General features: G+C 52.8%; 2 protein-coding genes across 12 annotated transcripts in view; one reads left to right on the plus strand and one right to left on the minus strand.

Annotated features, from left to right (window-relative positions):
• The window catches only part of MTMR1 (myotubularin related protein 1), a 74,223-nt gene extending 65,090 nt beyond the window's left edge, over window positions 1–9,133 (plus strand). For 7 of the 8 annotated variants that reach the window (XM_032264098.1, XM_032264093.1, XM_032264091.1 and 4 more), the window contains one exon: window positions 6,754–7,726. In XM_032264098.1, the coding sequence (XP_032119989.1) occupies window positions 6,754–6,918 (165 nt within the window). In that variant the 3' untranslated portion in view covers window positions 6,919–7,726. Of the gene's footprint in view, window positions 1–6,753 lie in introns of all 8 variants that reach the window. The other variant, XM_032264097.1, reaches the window with a different exon arrangement.
• Window positions 9,134–10,687: 1,554 nt separating this feature from the next.
• Window positions 10,688–15,548, minus strand: part of CD99L2 (CD99 molecule like 2) — a 135,253-nt gene continuing 130,392 nt past the window's right edge. For 2 of the 4 annotated variants that reach the window (XM_032264104.1, XM_032264103.1), the window contains 2 exons: window positions 14,586–14,651; window positions 10,688–12,883 (listed from right to left, as the gene is read on the minus strand). In XM_032264104.1, coding sequence (XP_032119995.1) covers window positions 12,867–12,883; window positions 14,586–14,651 — 83 coding nt within the window. In that variant the 3' untranslated portion in view covers window positions 10,688–12,866. Of the gene's footprint in view, window positions 13,361–14,585; window positions 14,652–15,548 lie in introns of all 4 variants that reach the window. The other 2 variants (XM_032264102.1, XM_032264101.1) reach the window with 2 other exon arrangements.

Here is a 15,548-nt window from a genome sequence, read left to right on the forward strand (position 1 = left end):
GCATGTGGAAAGTGCGTCAGGGTTACGGTGTCTAGACCCTGATGGTCCAACAGTGGAGGCAGGTGCTGAGTCACAGAACAGGTGCCCCCTTGAAGAAGGGAGAGTTTGTCCCTCCCTGCCACACTTTTTCACTGTAACGTTTTCTGAGATGGAACAAAATTAGGGAACGTCACACTGCAGGGGCCCTCCACCAAGCCTGTGTCCTCCCTTTGCGTTCAGTGGCTGAGCTCCGGCTACGGGTTCCTAAAGAGCTCCCCCATCCTCCATTGTGCTGTGGGTTTTGATTCAGTCCTGCCCTGCGCCCCCAGTCTCCACATGGTGGCCAGGGCATGGTCGGCTCTAGGTGGTGAAGACGACGGGTGGAGGCAGCCCTTACCTCCATGGACAGATAACTGCCTACTGAGATTTTTCCTTTTCTTTCTTTTTTTTTGAGATGGAGACTTGCTCTGTTGCCCAGGCTGGAGCATAGTGGCACAAGCTTGGCTCACTGCAGTCCCCACCTCCCAGGTTCAAGCGATTCTCCTGCCTTGGCCTCGAAAGTACCTGGGAGATTCCACCATGCCTAGCTAATTTTCGTACTTTTAGTAGAGACAGGGTTTCTCCATGTTTGCCAGGCTGGTTCCAAACTCCTGGCCTCAATTGATCTGCCTGCCTCGGCCTCCCAAAGTGCTGGGATTACAGGTGCACACCACCATGCCAGGCTCGAGACTTTTCTTTTGAGTTGAATACTCTCAGAGTTACTGTAGTCCCCCAGGAGCGTGTAGCCAGGCAATTGTTTAACAGTGTTGCTTCTGTCAGGCAAGATGCAGAAATCTGCCTTTCCTCTCCATCTTTTTACTCCCCTCCGTCTCACCTAGGGATTCATGGTCTCCATATTGTCTCCATGCTCCACTAGCCATGGGCAGTCTGAACTGTTCATGTTCCTTTTAACTGCCTGGCTCTGGAACCTCAAGGATACGTCACTGTAGTACTGCGCCCTCCCCGCTGGAAAGCTCCCTTGCTGGTAGCCTAGCTCCACGCTCTACCTGCTGGGTGCTCCCCGCTGCCCTGCCTGCTGTTTGGCCACTCCTTACTGGATCTTTTGCCCTCTACCACAGACCAGGCTGGTCATCGCTCACCTTTTCTTTCCCAGATGGCTTTCTGTTTTGTTCCGCATAGCTTCAGCTGCAAATGCTTTTCTCCCCTGGACCCTCCAAGTTGGCCCTGCCACCCTTAGGACCTCAGGAGTGTTTTCCACAACACTGTGGTCAGCACTCACTCAGCCTAGTACTTGTACACCAAGCCTGGGGACGTCGGAAGGAGCCTGACTGCGAGGGAGCTCCTCATCCCAGGGGCCCTTAGTCACTTCTCCCCTTGTAAACACCCTGCCCCTGTTTGAATCAGATCCGCATGTGAATGACGCCCCCACCCTTTGTGTCTTCCCATGTATGAAAACAGCTAGTATTTGATCACCTCTTTCAGCCCTTCCCAGAGTCTTCCTTGGATGGGAGAGACTTGCATCTGTGTTCCCCTCCCATAGCCAGGGAGCCGCTGGGACTCATGCTGCCCTGGAGCCTTTCCTGTTAGCGCCCTCTTTCCTGTTCACCTGATGCTCTGGTGGCCCTATGTTTATTGCCCAAACTAGCGCACTCTGAGAAAGAGAGCTGGACGTGCTGCTAATAAGCAGCCTGTAGAATTCCCCAAGGCACTCAATACTGCACCAGCCTGTTTGCCTGCCTGCTGCCCCTACAGACCACAGGCTTTGAAACCACAGCCCTCAGCACCTAGCGTGGTTGGTAACTAACAGAGGCTCAACATATGTGACTGAGTGAACATGTGATGGATGAAGAGGCAGGCCCTCTGCTGCAGGCCACCTCCTCCTGCATATCTGCTCCCTCCAGCCCCTTGAACCTGTGTTTCTTCCCACTGCCTCCCATGGCTCTTGCCCCACAGCCGACAGAGGACTGATGCCTGTCCACCCTAAACCTGTCCTATCCCCACCGGCCCCTCCCGCAGGTCTCCCCTCCACACCCTGTCCTCTGGAATATTGGAACAGCCTTCTGCCTACGCTCCCTGCCTCAGTCTCCCTCGAGTCCATGCTCCAGCTTCCTGTGGAGAGGCCTTTCACCCCTGCCTAACAGCCCAGGCATCACCTTCTGTGGCTGCCCAATGGCACCAGCTCCCCACGCCCTCCACCACTTGGTCACCATTTGGGCTCCTGGCATCATCTTAGCCTCCTTCTTCCTATTTTTTTAAAAATTTACATTTCTGGCTGGGCGCGATGGGTCACACCTGTAATCCTAGCACTTTGGGAGGCCGAGGCAGCTGGATCACGAAGTCAGGAGTTTGAGACCAGCCTGACCAACATGGTGAAACCCCATCTCTACTAAAAACTTAAAAATTAGCCAGGTGTGGTGGTATATACCTGTCTGTAGTCCCAGCTACTCAGGAGGCTGAGGCAGGAGAATCGCTTAAACCTGGGAGGCGGACGTTGCAGTAAGCCGAGATCATGCCACTGTACTCCAGCCTGGGTGACAGAGCAAGACTCCATCTCAAAAAAAAAAAAAAAAAAAATTTCACATTTCCCTCTGCCTTTAGACTTTGTGATCTGCAAGACTAGTCCCTGTTTGTTATGAATTAATCTAAGTTATTAATCTAATAACTGCTTGCCATTAGATTGAATACTTCCCCAAATGAGAATTGAGTTTGAAGGCAAGCTGTCTTTGAAATGGCCCGTGTGCCCAGAAACCATCAATGAGCACGAGAGGTTGCTGGTCTCATTAGCATCTTCTGTCCTGGTTTTAGCTGAAGAAGTTCATGTGCAGGGTGACCTGCTGTCCTTCCCCTGGAGTCCAGGTCCAGCCCTGCTCTCCTTTCGGACCTCAGGGGCATTACTTTAGATGCTAAACACGGGGGCCGATCAAGCTCCTCTTTCCAGTCAGTGGTCAACTTTACTTGGGAACCAAAGTCCGCAGCCCCTTTCAGCACCATCCTCTTCGCCGATGTATGTTTCTGTCCTACTTAGGCATTTTGCTGAGTTATTCTGTCCTGGGTGACTTCTGTTTCATCTGTTTTAGCAACAGGGAAAATGGGCTACAGAATGTCACAAGTCACTGTGTTATTAAATCACATAGAGTTGCCAGGTAGTATTCTTGGTGACTCAGAGGACCAGGTGGTTGGTGGAATGTCATTAACATTAGCAGAAAATGCAGCAGAACTCTGCCTGATCTGAAGTGCCTTAGGCTTAATGGGGTCCTTCCATGACTGCAGGAGACCCCGGCCCTGCACCCCACCATGCCCTGCTTTGTCCAGCAGGTGGCAGAGGTGAAGAAACACTGAGCAGCAGAGAGGGTTAGAGTGCTGTCCCGCAGGGGAGCACCCAGGCTCAGATTCTTGCCCACCATGTGAGGGCAGGGAACAGATCTTTCCTGAAATCTACAAACTGCATGACAGATCTGTTCCCAGATGCGGTCAGATTCTTACACATGTAAGTGAAGTCATCTGCAACATGATGATGATGGAACAACAGCGATAGCACCTGTAACTTGCAGTCCTCTTGTGTGCCAGTGGGCTCTGTACACGCATGACCCCAGTTGTCGCTCCCAGCAATTCCATGGTGTAGAGAATGAGGGAAGGATCAGAGAAGCTGTGACTTGGTTGAGATCTTGCTGCTTGGTGCAGGTAGTTGTGGAAGGATGCTTCCTACTGGGGTCAGATCTCGTCTCTGATCTGCGGCAGGGTCCTGAGCCTCACTGGGACCTCACGGGGTTGCTGAGCAGGAAGTGAATCCATTCCAAGTGCCCTGTGCTCAGAGGATGGTAGGTGGGTGGTCCTGTCTTTTGCATTCTCCCTCCACTGTGCTACACAGAAGAGAGAACCAAGAAAGAGTATGTGAGCCAGGTTTTTATCCTCTACACACTAGGCATGTATTGGACACCTCCTGGGTGTGGACACAGTGTGCTGGGGAGTGGGCTGGGCCTTGGTAATGATGGACGCTGGAGAGGCAGGTTGGAGTTTGGACTTTATTCCAGGGTTTGTGGGAACCATCTCATGGTTTGCATGACAAGGCCAAGTGTATGTTCTAGAAAGCTCACTCTGGCAGCACTGAGGTGGATGGGAATGGGGGTGGGGCAGTACAGTGAAGGCAGGCAGAGATCAGCGGCTAGTGTGGGTGTCCAGAGACAGGGCCTGGAGAGCCGAGTGGGGCCGAGAGGAGGGGGAGCGATGTGAGAGGAGGGAGTACGGGGTAAAGGACAGGGGAGGTGCAAGCCTGTTGGGCGTCTTTTCTCTGAGAAGGGAGTGGCGAAATCAGCTGCCGAGAGAGGGGTTCTCTGGGCATCCGTCAGATGGCTGGGTGCAGAAGGCCTGTGGGCATCGTATCTCCTTGGGACCGTCTTGCTTTAAGTTTCATTATGCCAGCACCCATGGGACAAACATGACTGGCCCTTAGATGGGAATTTTCTCTAACACAATCCTCTGTTTAAGCCTCCGAGTTTTCTTTTCCTTTAGGCATGCCCTTGATTTGTTGCAAATGAAAAAAGTAGGCTGGGCATGGTGGCTCACGCCTTTGATCCCGGCACTTTGGGAGGCTGAGGCGGGCAAATCACTTGAGGTCAGGAGTTCAAGACCAGCCTGGCCAACATAGTGAAACCCCATCTCTATTAAAAATACAAAAATTAGCTGGATGTAGTGGTGGCGGGTGTCTGTAATCCCAGCTGCTCAGGAGGCTGAGGCAGGAGAACTGCTGGAAATTGGGAGGTGGAGGTTGCAGTGAGCTGAGATCGTGCCATTGTACTCCAGCCTGGGAAAGAGAGTGAGACTGTACTCTACCTCAAAAAAAAAAGTGAGAAAAGATGCAAACAGCTGCCTGAAGAAATGATAGTGGTGCATTTGAGCAGTCCTGGGTCTCTGCCCTGTGTATGTGAATGGCGTATTGCCCTGCGTGTGTGTGAATGGCGTATTTCCCTGCATGTGTGTGAATGGCGTATTGCTCTGCGTGTGTGTGAATGGCGTATTGCCCTGTGTGTGTGTGAATGGTGTATTTCCCTGCGTGTCGTGCTTCTCGCTGAGGCCACATGCCTGTGGGTGGATAATGGGAGCTTGATTGTAAAGCCTTCCCTTGTCTGGTCAGAATTCAGTGATCCTACAGACAGGAAAATGCACACGAGATGGGTCCTAAAGGTAAGAGAGGAGCTGCTGCATCCTCGCAGAGGCCTCTGGGATCCGCCTTTGCCACCACACTCCACCTGTCCCTTCTCTCCTTCCTGTGGCCTGCCCAGTGGGGCCATTAGTTCTCAGCCCACAGGGTGCTGGGTACCGAGCACCATGTTATTGGAGGCACCGTGGATGCACACAGTGATGCCGCCCAGTCTTTGAGGGAGTGGGGGCAGGATCTGGTGAAAGGTGAGCCGGAAGGCAGGGCGCGGTGGCTCACACCTGTAATCCCAGCACTTTGGGAGGCTGAGGCGGGTGGATCACGAGGTCAAGAGATCGAGACCATCCTGGTCAACATGGTGAAACCCCGTCTCTACTAAAACTACAAAACATTAGCTGGGCATGGTGATGCGTGCCTGTAATCCCAGCTACTCAGGAGGCTGAGGCAGGAGAATTGCTTGAACCCAGGAGGCGGAGGTTGCGGTGAGCCGAGATCGCGCCATTGCACTCCAGCCTGGGTAACAAGAGCGAAACTCCGTCTCCAAAAAAAAAAAAAAGAAAGGTGAGCCAGAGGGCCAGGCTGGGGCCAGACTGCAGATGGTCTCGAGACCCCTCTCAGGGCAGAGGGAAGAAGCCCGTGGAAGGTGTTACGTGGCGAGTCACAGGGCCTGACTGAGGCTTAGGAGCCAGCCCTATGGCTGCAGTGGATACACTGGATCAAAGACAAGGGAAGGCTGGGGAGCCCCCCAGACCCCATCCTGTTTCTCCTTCACCCCCAGTTGGTGACCATTCTGCTCAGCCTTGCCCCCAGCCAAAGAGCTCCAGGTAAGAAAAGCTGGGTCTCGGCTGTCTGGCGCCCTAGTAGCTGCTGGAGAGAGCTTGTTAGGCTAGTGAGTTGGGTGCTTTGACTATAAAATAGCAGGACTGGGTGTCCCATATGCCCCAGGAAAACCTTTCTTGTTTATAGTCACACCTGCACCCCACAGTCAATGGTTTTAAAAGAGAAAAGCTAATTGGGGTGAGGTATTGGGGTGATGCTGAGCAGGGAGGGAGGGGATGGTCCCTTGGGGAGGTCCCCCCGGAGCAGGCGCTGCCTGCTCCGGGGGGCTTCTGGCAGCTCCTGCTTCGGTTGATGAAAATGCAGCTTCAACTTGTAGAAAGTGCTGATTTAACAGAAGGATTTTCAGTCAGCAGAGCTATTTATAGAAATGCAAAAATACAGAGATAATGGAGATGCCGGAAAGGGGGTCTGCACGTAAACGTTTCTGACGCACGGTCTTGAGGACACTGTGCCGCGTCTGCACACGGTGCCCTCAGTTGATCTGTGTCCCCGCACCTGCCTGTCTTCTGAGAACTGGGGAACCTCCCCATGGTGCCTTTTCCATCCCGGCTCAGTGGCTCAGCCCCCGGAGCTGCAGGGCAGCCTCAGTGGCAGCCGAAGCTCATGGGATGGGGTCCCACTGTCCACCTGGCGTGAGGTTGGTCAACTCCTCAGTAGACTTTGGCCACACCAGGCATCTGGGTGGTGAAAGCCTCCTGAAGCCATCGGCACACCTGCATGTGGAAACGCTGTGGCAGGAGGACCGCCTGATAACGCAGCTCTGTCTCTGCTCCCTCCAGATGCCCATCCACCAGAATCTCAAGGAGCTGCTGGCTGTCAGGGCGGAGCTGCAGAAGCGGGTGGAGGACCTGCAGCGCGAGGTGGCCACACGCACTGTCTCATCCTCATCTGAGCGGGGCTCCTCACCTTCCCACTCCGCCACTCCCGTCCACACCTCAGTCTGAGGGGCAGGGCCAGCCTGCTGCTCCATGGTCTTCCAGCGGCTCAGGAAAGGGACCTGGCGATCACTGTTATGGCTGTAGCTTGTGATCTTGTCTTTTAGGATTAGGCCCAGGGACCATTTGTGTGGCTAGGTGACAGCTCCCACTATTGGCAAGTGCTTTTCGTTTTGTGAACAGCCCGTTTCCCTCCTGTCAGTGGTTTCACAGGGGAGCCATCTGTCACATCCACCCTGTGAAGCAACTCCTAGCATCCAGGCAGCTTGGGAGAAACGAAGCGAATGGGATGCAGTACTGAGGTTCCAGAGAGCCGCACACCATTTCCTTCCAGGTCAAATCCTTCAGTAACAACAAACACCGCTCACTTCGAGATGCATTGCCGGCCTCGGGGCTTCCCTCAGCTCCTGACCACAACCTGAAAACTGTTTTGAATGAAATACCTGGGGAAGACAGACCACTGCCCTCTGTTCCACAGTCCTCTTCATGCACGGGGTCCCCTGTAACAATTCCTGCTGTGTACATATAAGGTATTTTTAGAGAAGAGAAACAGGCCTTTATTTTCCTATGTCCTTTTTTATGTTTAGAATAGTCACCTGAGGAGGAATCAGCTCACCTGTACTCTGGGAGAAATTCTTTTCCAACAAACCTCACGCTCATGTTTCTGTGGTGCATTTGAAATGGGATTGGAACATGGTCATTTAAGGGGCACCGTGTTCTGTCCCCACCTCACTCTGGCACTCGCCTCTTGGGGCAGCTCATCCCCTTCATGGGGACGGCACCAGGTGGCCGTGCTTAGTCTTCCAGCCCCGCTGAGGGGAAACCGAGGCCTCCGGCAGCTGTGTAGGTGCTGGCCTCTGGCTCCTTCAAGGAGCACTGCCTGTCCCTCCATCCTGGGCTGTCTGGCCATGCTTCCCACCATCACTTTACTGCTGCCAGCCGCTGGGATCAAAGCAGTCTGCTCTTATGTTATCTGCCTGTACGAAATCATTTCTCATTTTATCCCAGTTCCTTCAACTCAGCTTACTCACATGGCTGCCTGTCAATATCTGAAAGCAACCACTGTGCTGTGGCTTTGGTTTGGAAAAGCATAGCTTGTACTTCCCTTGGTTTTCCCTTCCCAGAGCCGACCGCAGCTGGTCAGCCCTCTCTTCCTGCTTCGGAACCTTTACTTACTGACACTGAGCTCTGTGACTCCATCAGTCCTCGCAGGAATTAATTTACCACCAATTGGTTCTATCCACTTGAACGCCATTGCTCTGAGCTCCTCTGTGCGACATGCCACAGGATGAATACTGCACACCTGGGTCCTGCACCGGCAGGCCCCACTCCTCCCTCGTGCTGTACCCATTGCTGCAACTCCCCCCACCCCGCCACGGGCTGCAGGAATCCAGCCTTCAGAGGCAGACACAGCTGCAGTGGCTCCTAAGGAAACCCCAGCATGACTGCAGAGCAATGTTAGCTGGTGAGTTTCAAATTAGTGGATTCCAGGCAAAGTCCTACATAATGACCTTATTTTAGAAAATATGTTAAGGGTTTTTTAATAGTCAAGTAGAGAATGGATTTTTTTTTTTAACTGGGAACCTTCTGATTCTTACTGAAAATTATCCTTCTGTAAGATACCAGAGAGATTTATTCAAGGGAATTTGATAACCTAAAATCAATTCTCCATTTTTATCACCCGTGGGATTTGTTTCTAAATCATATTTGACATTAACTTTTGATTTATGTTCCTAACATATCTGAAAGTGTATTTATGAATGGATAAACTGGATTACTGATATACTGATTTTTGTTGAAATGGGGACGTTGCCCATTTTCTTCCCAGAAATATGTAATCCCCCAGCTGAGTAGGAGTATTAAACACAGTGTGGACTGGATGATGCCTTCGACAAACCAGAGAAGCCAAGCTTGGGGTGCTGGTGCCTGGAGTGGGCCTGGTGCGCCTCACCTGGCGGGGCTGGGGGGCTCCGTCAGCAGGACCCTAAAGATTCCCATTCGATTTTAAGCACAACGGGTCATTTTCCTTTGTATGTTAGTAGCGCAGAACTGTTTCTAAAACAACTTGAAATATAGGTTTGTTACCTAAGCATTTTTGTTTGTTTCAAGTGTACTAGAATGCAAAACCTTTACAGTTCAGGTTTTTCAAAACTGGTACAGTATTGTATTGGTCTCACCTGTTGCACTGTATTTCAGTCTGTAATTAAAATGATCATATGTTTGCTCCCTGGTCTTTTTTGTTGTCTTTTCAAAGTATCTCAGTACATTTTTCCTTTGAGGAAAATTGGTAATAACATAACATGGATTGAATGTTTATTGTGTGTCAAGCACAGTTAATATATGTATAGTACCTTCATGTTATTTAATTCAATCACTAAATCATAAATGTATCATGAATCTTGAGTATTTTGGCTGAAACAGGAAATACTGATTTGAAGTCAGAAATGCCCTCAACTGTAAACTTGAGAGAATGTGGTGACTTGGGGAAGGGTCTGGAGGCGTGCTCTCTAAGGCCTCACACTGCCCCCACTCCCCCCGCCCCACTGCCGTGTCCCCTGTGTGTCGGTTGTCTTCTTGTTAAGGGTGTGGGGTTCCTGTCCCTCTCTACACGTCACTGCTGAGTGAGCCAGAGAGCCCTGTAATAGGCACAGAGGATGCCCAGGGGACTGCTTGCCAGACAGCGTTCCCCAGCAGTGAGACCACAGCAGCAAGCAGGGCTGGGAGGGCTGCTCCGCCAGGCCCCTGCTAGCCTTGCAGAACTGCTGCACAAGAGAGGCACACGGGGGTCTCGGGTTTGAGAGGACCTGGTGCCATTTCACTAGAAGCCAAGTTTGGCAAAACAAAATGAAAAAACAACTGACCTCCATGTTAAAACCCAGGGTCCACTGCATCTTGTTTTCTTTTTTTGAGACGGAGTTTTGCTCTTGTTACCCAGGCTGGAGTGCAATGGCGCGATCTCAGCTCACCGCAACCTCTGCCTCCTGGGTTCAAGCAATTCTCCTGCCTCAGCCTCCTGAGTAGCTGGGATTACAGGCGCGCGCCACCATGTCCAGCTAATGTTTTGTATTTTTAGTAGAGATGGGGTTTCACCATGTTGACCAGGATGGTCTCAATCTCTTGACCTTGCGATCCACCTGCCTCGGCCTCCCAAAGTGCTGGGATTATAAGCGTGAGCCACCGCACCCGGCCTGCATCTTGTTTTCATGCTGAAATGCCCTGAACTGAAATGTCTTCTCAGTTTGAAGCCAAGATGCGAGTTGATGACAAGGACATACTTTATCCCAAACAGGCCACTCTCCACAAGGTTGCAACAAGTGATGAAGTGCAGGGCCCCTTTCTCACTCAGCTTTCTGGTTCAAACAACTGCACAGAACTGGAACCTCCACTGGTTACCGGCCTGCTCTGAAGGCGGCAGAGCAGTAGCCTTGGGATTTGCGAGCCTGGCTCTCTGCTGCTTCCAGACCTTACCTGGGCAGCCCCGGACTGGGCAACCCATGTTCACTGGAAGCAGCCCCACAGCACTCTGCTCCTGCCTCTGCCCTCTCTAATCCCAGGACATTGGCTGCTCCACATCCGCTAGCCTCAGCTTCTTGATCAGTGAGGGAGGCCCACCCTTCAAAGTCCTGACACTGAGCTAGTCATTGAGGGGGTAAATGCAAGAATTCTAACCTTCTAGAGAAATACCGCACAGGGAGAGTGATGAGATCAGCTCCACATCATAAATTGCTTTAGGGAAAAGTAGCAACACTTGACCAAGGATGCGCCTTAACACCATCAGAAGATGAGGATCTGGTAGGTGCCATTTTATTTAATGCAAACACTAGACAGTTTACAATTCACACCTGGACACAAGCACATGCGCAGATGTACAGGGGTTCTCACATCACTCTCCATGTCTTCCTCAGCACTGAGCCCCAGCCACCGTCCCAGAGGCTCCCCTCTGGGTCCCACCCCAGAAGCCACCCACACCTCCTCCCCCCATCTCGATCTTTCCTTGAGCTGACTTCACTCAGCATGCGCTCAGAGTTGTTGTTACAAATTTTCTCCGCCAAATTAAGTTGATACAGATTGGCCAGTTTCAACTGGTCCTTCCAGTCCACTGTGTCTCCCCTCTTACTCGGGACAGGCACATGCTGGCCAGTACAACCTTCAGATACACACATGTGCCAAGAGCCCGCCAGGCTTCTGCAGGTGACAGTGTGGAGCAAGTGTCATAAGATGCCATGGGAAGAAGCTCCTGAAATGAATGTTCTGCAGTCGGAGGCTGAGGGGTCTTCCAGGCATGTCCAGCAGCTGACACTGGTGGGCCTGAGTGCCAGGCTCCAGGCTTTGTGCAGATAGCACCCAGCTAGGTAAGGGAGAGCAAAATGGGTCTCTGGCAACTGAAGTCAGTGCTGTCACAAACACGGTTTCACAGACAGCACGTATTCTACTTCGCAGCCATAGGATTTCGAAGACTTTGCCATTCATAGGCATTGCCATAAAGGTAAGGTAGACAACCCCTGAGGTCACGCTGTCCAGATGGTGACAGGCCATGCATGCAAAAATCCTCCGTAGCCACCTGTAGCCCAGCATCGGTCAGAGGGTGGGGCCATCAGCTCTTGATATGTACTTGGTGCCAGGGAGGACAAGTCTAACAAAATTCACAATCTGGCCAATCCTGCAAGCCGCTCCTTCCTTCCTAACTTCCTGAAGCATGGGGAGCTTCTCGAGACCAGGCCAAGGTTTCTTTCCTTCATGGTATCGTGCTGAGGTGTTTCCGCAGTGCTACAGGTCCCCCTTCAGCCACACAGTCCAGGTCTGTCGAGATTAAAGGGCTGAGCAGGAAAAGGGGTGTTGAGCCCACAGGCATGTGCTGGGAATGGCCTCACAAGGCAGCTTTGAGACAGTGCCACAGCTGACCACCCTCCACCACAGGCATGTTTTCAACACCAACACGAGGGAAGGATTCAACAGATGCATGTGGGGTGCAGATTCCAGTGGTTTCCTTCAGAAGTTGGAGTTGGCCCCTCCCACTCAGTGGGCAGCCTATGAAATGCGTGGGGCCATCATGCAGACCAAACAGGCTCGTGAGTTTTGTAAGATCTTGCCTGTCTGGTGACTCATATTCTGCTTTCACAAGTGCTTTCTGACATGGCAAACTGGTTATCAGTAGACAGGGGCCCTAGACCCTAGCATGTGGTTCTGTCCTGTGAGCCTCTGACAGCAGAGTTCAATGGGACAGAACCACCTGTGGGCCAAAGGAGCATTCCAGGAAGCCAGCTCTACGCCAGCTCAAACCTGGCAGCTCCGTGCCAGTTGAGGGGCTGGGCATGCGGTTCCTGTGTTTGCCACGGTGAGCACCAGCCCCCATGCGCTCTCCCTCAGAACAGACAAGTAGGCTGACATGGAGCTACAAAGTCACGTGTGTTTCACTAAACCAAGCAAGTGTCTCTTCCCCTCTCCTCCCCTCCCTACCTGCCCCCAGTTACATTTTTCAGCAAACACCAAGCATGCTTCTGGCTTTGATGCTCATTCTTGACATCTGTAGCTCTTGCTATCAAAATGGGAATAAATACAGGGTAGAGGGTGAGCACCTCTTCCCAACACAGGATAAAAGTCATCTCCAATGCAGAAATGATTCCTAAAGACCTTTGTCATGTCAGGTCAGTCCCCTGTGGAATCAGATGGGAAACAGGCCTACAAATCATAGCTTCACACTTATCTAGAAGATTCCTAAACTCAGGGCAGGACTATCATGAGATACATGTTTGCACTTAAATAACTGAAAGCCTCCACTGGGACTGGCTCCCTGGAAGCCCAGCGACGTAAAACCTGCGATAGGGAAGACTGAAATGAAGCCATCGTCCTGGGTGCTGCGCGTGTGTGGTGTTACTTGGTGCTGATTCATTCACTCTTTGCAGGGGCTCCAAGGGAATTAGGTGCAGGCTGAGCCCCCTACTTGCAGCTGCTTGAGGTCACCGCCAGGGGCTGCCTATCGGCAGAAACCGGCCACAATCAGCCACTCCACGGTGTAGGGTTCAAACTCTTGTCCCCTAAGCATAAATGTCAACAGGCCCCAGCATCACCTTGACCCCCACATTCTGTGCTCAGTGAAGCTGGAGGCAGGCTGGCTTTGGGAGTCGGTGACCCAGCAGCTCCCAAGGCCTGGTGCTGGCTTTCTACCAGAGTTGGCTCTTGAATTTTGGCAGCAAGTCTCAGAGTACCTGTGGCCAGGCAGAGAAACCAAACTCACGAACACCCAGAGCTCATCCAGAAAACTCAGACCAAGAAGGAGCCGATGACACAGAGCAGCACAGCAGCTGTGAGTCCAAATGACGGGGGGTAGGGGGGAGCTGGGTGACAAGCGGTGGCACCATGTGCATGCCTGCAGCTGCACGGGGCTCTCAGATCCGGGCTGGTTCAGGCGGCGGCGGCTCTGCAGACTGTGTGTGCAGTGCAGAGTATTTCACTAAGGGAAGAAGAGGCCAGTCAAAAGGAATTCTGCTCTGTCCTGCACAGTAGCAGCAAACAGCAGCAAGCCCCTGCTGGGAACAGAACTGGGTTTCCCTGTGTATCCCATGGGGGACTGCTTAGCCGTGCCTGCACAACCTTCCCGCACCACTCCCTGTCTCCAGCCAGGACTATCCTGAGACTAAGAGCAGTTTGGGGCGGGTCAAGGGGTGAGAAAGAGGAAGCGGGACAGGCCCTGGAAACAGCTCAGCCTCCATCTCCTCACCTAAAAAATGAGCATGCTCCTGCCGGCACCACTGGAAGAACTGTTTTAAATAAAGTGCTCAACCCAGTACCTGCCCACACAGGCTGGCCTCATGTGGCTAACCGTGGCAAAGCTCACGATCGTGGATGCGACCATGGAATCCATTTTTCCACATTTGAACTGTTTTAGTTCATTTGGTGCCACAATGCCACCCATCTTAAGCAGTGCTGTAGGGCGCCTGGTTCCCCAGTACACACCACACAGGCTGAGCCTCTCCTGCTCTCCTGGGTCCCGTCCTCGTGGCTGCTGCACTGTAGTTTCAGTCGCAACACTCGCCTGAGCTGTCCCAGTCTCCTGCCTGCACCGCCAGGCCGTGGCTCCCTGAGCTCAGCACGCCCTTCTGGACCTCCTCATTGGCATCCTGTGGCCACAGGTCATATGTGCGTTGAGCAGTTGGGCACTCTAGGCCTGTGGCCTGACCTTATGCCACCTCACACTGCCAACAGCTCCTGAATCCCAGAAGTGTTGGTTGACCACTGAAGGGGGAGGGCGGGGCCTAGGTGTTGATAATAGGGTCTGGGCTTGAGCCAAGTTCCCTCTTGCCTGTCGCAATTTGCACAGGGAAAAGTTCTAGGTCTAGGTTAAAAGCTTCCCCGTGGCTCTGTTCAGAATGCATGTGTTTTTGCTGATGGGGAGCAGAGGTGCCAGGGGCTCTGGCTCAGATGAATCAAGGGCAGAGGCTGAGCAGCAGCAATGCCCAGAAGTCACAGACATGGCAGCAGATGGCCCTGGCTGTCACCCCAGCAACCCTGGGCTCATGAAACTGGGAAGCAGGCTGATCAGGGCAGGCTTTTGCTCTGGCTGGACATTCTAGAAGCAGATGCCTCTGTGCTTCCCCGCTTTTCTAGCATAGTTCTGCTCAGTGCTGGGGGCCAACTAGGAAAGCATCGGTAAGGGACAGTGACTATGAAGTCCTCACCTTGGGGCTCCTCACACACCACAGCTTCCAGATTCTCCCCCTTCATGTAGTCTGCGTTGAGGCCCTCTGTGAAGGGAAAGGTCAGAGTTAGTGATGAGCAGTTCCTAAGGGTCCCCAAGCATGACTGAGAACTCCTGACCAAGTCCTCTACGACAGCTAGAAAAGCAGCACAGCTCCCCTAGGGAACTCAAAACCCGGCACCCTGGGCCATCTGAACATCCTTATGCAGATGAAGACTGTTCATCCGGAAATTCACTGCCCAGGAGTTCTCATCATCATCCTCAGAAATAACCATCACATGCAGCAAAGCCTTCTGGCACTCCATCCTCATGGCAGCTGCCACCACATCAAATCAGCAGCCCTGCCCAGTGGAGGGGGCACCTGATGGCAGGGCTCAGCACCATCCATAGGTCCATGTCCAGCCCAGAGGCCAGGGAGCCAAGTGTGATTGATGGATATGGGACAGGGAGGGGTGGACGGCTGAGTGGGGCTCACCATGGAGATGCAGCAAAGCCTCCTGTCCACATGCAGCTGCCCAGCAACACCCGTGCGGAGAGGCCCACTGGCTTCTCCCAGCCCCAGGAAGAACTGCTGTCTCCACCGGAGCTTGGAGGTGCCATGGCCCAGCGACAGCTGCTCCAGCCTAGTTACTTACCTAGGCTCTCTCCACACCTATTCACAAGAGGGATTTGGGGACTACCAAGCATCACCTTCAGCCAGCAACGGCCACTGTTCAAGTACTTGGAGTGGACCCCACCCCTGTTGCTGCTTGCAGAGTCAAAAGTCTGTATCTCACCCCTGGATAGCACAGGGACCAGGACGCTCCGGCCCCGGGTCTGTGGGAAAACTGGGGCATGGTTCCAACCAACCAACCAACCAACCAACCAGGCACCAGTGCAAGTCATGCCACCATCCTGGGCCACAGGCTCCTTGTCCGAACAAATACGCCTGTCACCTGCCTGC

The sequence above is a fragment of the Sapajus apella genome, unplaced genomic scaffold, assembly GCF_009761245.1.
Source record: "Sapajus apella isolate SASKATOON/1434 unplaced genomic scaffold, GSC_monkey_1.0 scaffold142, whole genome shotgun sequence".
Classification (NCBI taxonomy): domain Eukaryota; kingdom Metazoa; phylum Chordata; class Mammalia; order Primates; family Cebidae; genus Sapajus; species Sapajus apella.